The sequence below is a fragment of the Sinocyclocheilus anshuiensis genome, unplaced genomic scaffold (genome assembly GCF_001515605.1).
Source record: "Sinocyclocheilus anshuiensis isolate Anshui unplaced genomic scaffold, SAMN03320099.WGS_v1.1 scaffold253, whole genome shotgun sequence".
Lineage (NCBI taxonomy): Eukaryota > Metazoa > Chordata > Actinopteri > Cypriniformes > Cyprinidae > Sinocyclocheilus > Sinocyclocheilus anshuiensis.
The window spans coordinates 176,376-178,617 of NW_015537969.1; the positions used below are offsets into that span (position 1 = coordinate 176,376).

General features: G+C 33.9%; 1 protein-coding gene across 21 annotated transcripts in view; it reads right to left on the reverse strand.

Annotated features, from left to right (window-relative positions):
- LOC107669402 (CLIP-associating protein 2) overlaps positions 1–2,242 on the reverse strand; it is a 65,305-nt gene that overhangs the window by 47,925 nt on the left and 15,138 nt on the right. The window contains exon 1 of one of the 21 annotated variants that reach the window (XM_016461752.1): positions 748–792. The exons of the other annotated variants lie outside the window; for them this stretch is intronic. Within the exon in view, the coding sequence (XP_016317238.1) occupies positions 748–772 (25 nt within the window). The 5' untranslated portion in view covers positions 773–792. Of the gene's footprint in view, positions 1–747; positions 793–2,242 lie in introns of those variants that run through there. 21 annotated transcript variants of the gene reach the window in all.

A 2,242-nucleotide genomic window follows, 5' to 3' on the forward strand; every position in this document is an offset into this window, starting at 1 on the left:
GCCAAGGCAACAAAGGAGTGGCTCAAGAAGAAGCACATTAAGGTCATGGAGTGGCCTAGCCAGTCTCCAGACCTCAATCCTATAGAAAATCTGTGGAGGGAGCTGAAACTTCGAGTTGCCAAACGACAGCCAAGAAACCTTTAGGATTTAGAGAGGATCTGTAAAGAGGAGTGGATCAAAATCCCTCCTGAGATGTGTGCAAACCTGGTGACCAACTACAAGAAACGTCTTACCTCTGTGCTTGCCAACAAGGGATTCTGCACCAAATACCAAGTCATGTTTTACTTGGGGATCAAATACTTATTTCACTCACTGAAATGCAAATCAATTTCTAACCTTTATATAATGCGTTTTTTCTGGATTTTTTGGTTGGTATTCTGTCTCTATACGTTAAAATAAACCTACCATAAAAATTACAGACCCTTCATTTATTTGTAAGTGGGCAAACTTACAAAACCAGCAGGGGATCAAATAAATATTTCCCCACTGTATAATGCAATATATTCTGATTAAACTCCATTGTTTGGACTTTAAGGACAAGTAGTTATACTCATTTTAACAGAAATGCACATTATGAATTGAAAGAGATGCAGATCATCACTAGAAGAGAGTATTTTCCGGACAATAACTCTGTGTTGTCTTCATTTTTTCCAAAAGATTTGTAAACACATCTCTACACATCATATACACAAACACCACAACAGCTTACAGTAATTTCTATGCTATTTAATATATAAACGCACTCACCATCTCCATCGTCACCCACAGACATGGCTTTAACGCTTCTGAGAAGAGGCAGCTCTTTCACTCTCTTCTTCTCTCGTCCTTCTCTCTCTCTCTCTGTCACATTGTGTCAGAGTAATGCCGTGACAGGCACAGCTCTCAGCTCCCTCTCTATAACCCTCGCCTCACAGCGGCTCCATTGGCAAAGCCAAAGGGTAGGAAAAAACTCTTTGAATGTCGTCTACTTTGTCTTCTGCCAAATTTTAAAATGACGAGTGAGGAAGTTGGCTGCATGGCGATCGACCCCCTTCCTGTTCTTATACTGAATTCTGGCCAGATGCATCTCAAGGCACATAGCCAAGTGAAACAATCAGTTTAACACATTTGGAAGTTCACTAATACTTTTGAGGAGACATTGTTGAAATGTGCATGGTCTCTAAGACCAATAGGAATCTGTTTTTATCCATTTAATGGCCTATAGCAGAAGAGGAGAATTCTTAAATCTGGTTTGGAGTTCTATTAACAAAGAAGTAGTAGCTAGCTAGTTACTACTTCAAGAGATACTTACAAACTCAAGGGTCATTTGGTCCTCCACAGTCATAAATAACACCCCAAACTCACATATGTCAAAGGTCAAGCAATATAATTAAATGTTTCAAAACATGAAGCACTACAATAAATAATTCAGGTAAGACCTAACAAGCAGAGACAAAGGTGACTGGAAAAGTTGGTTAAAGAATTAAACACGGCATATACTTATATATTAACTAAGCATGTACTCAATATTCAAGGTTGGAGCAACCGTATGTAAAAATCGATATTATAATATTACATTATTATAAATTACTTTTATTGTTAATTATTAAATTACTTCAATTATAAAATTAATTTAATACTGTTTAACTGATAAACAAACAATAAATATATTTTTTATTTCAAAAAATATTATTAATATTTTTCAAATATTTTAATATTTTTCTATTAATATTACTTTTAAATAAATTAAAGATTAACACTTAAAAACTATTATTCATCTTGTAAAGGTTACCAGCAAATGTAGGCATGATATTATAATCAGGGTTCCCACTCTTTCATGAACACCAGATTCAAGGACTTTCAAGTACTTTTTAAAGCACCATTTATTTTATATCAAGCACCTATCAAATTCACACCCCAGCATATGTAGTATCATGAAAGACCTTACAGTACTTAACATTTACATTAAAAATTTCAGAGTAATAATGTTTTGAATGTGAAGGTTTCATAAATTTAGACCGTTTGAGTAGTTGTGTTCAAAGGAATTTAATTAAATCCATTGAAGTCAGTACTGGTAATATTCAAATACAATTTCTAAAATACTGATAAAAGATGCATCAAACTGATTTTTGCTGTAGTTCTTGTACAAGATTTAAATTTGAAAGAATTTCTCAATTTTTAAATGAATAAAAAGTGGTTAAATGTTGTAATAACATGGTAAAAGCTGATAACATTACAAATTTGCACATTCACTCAAAAGAGA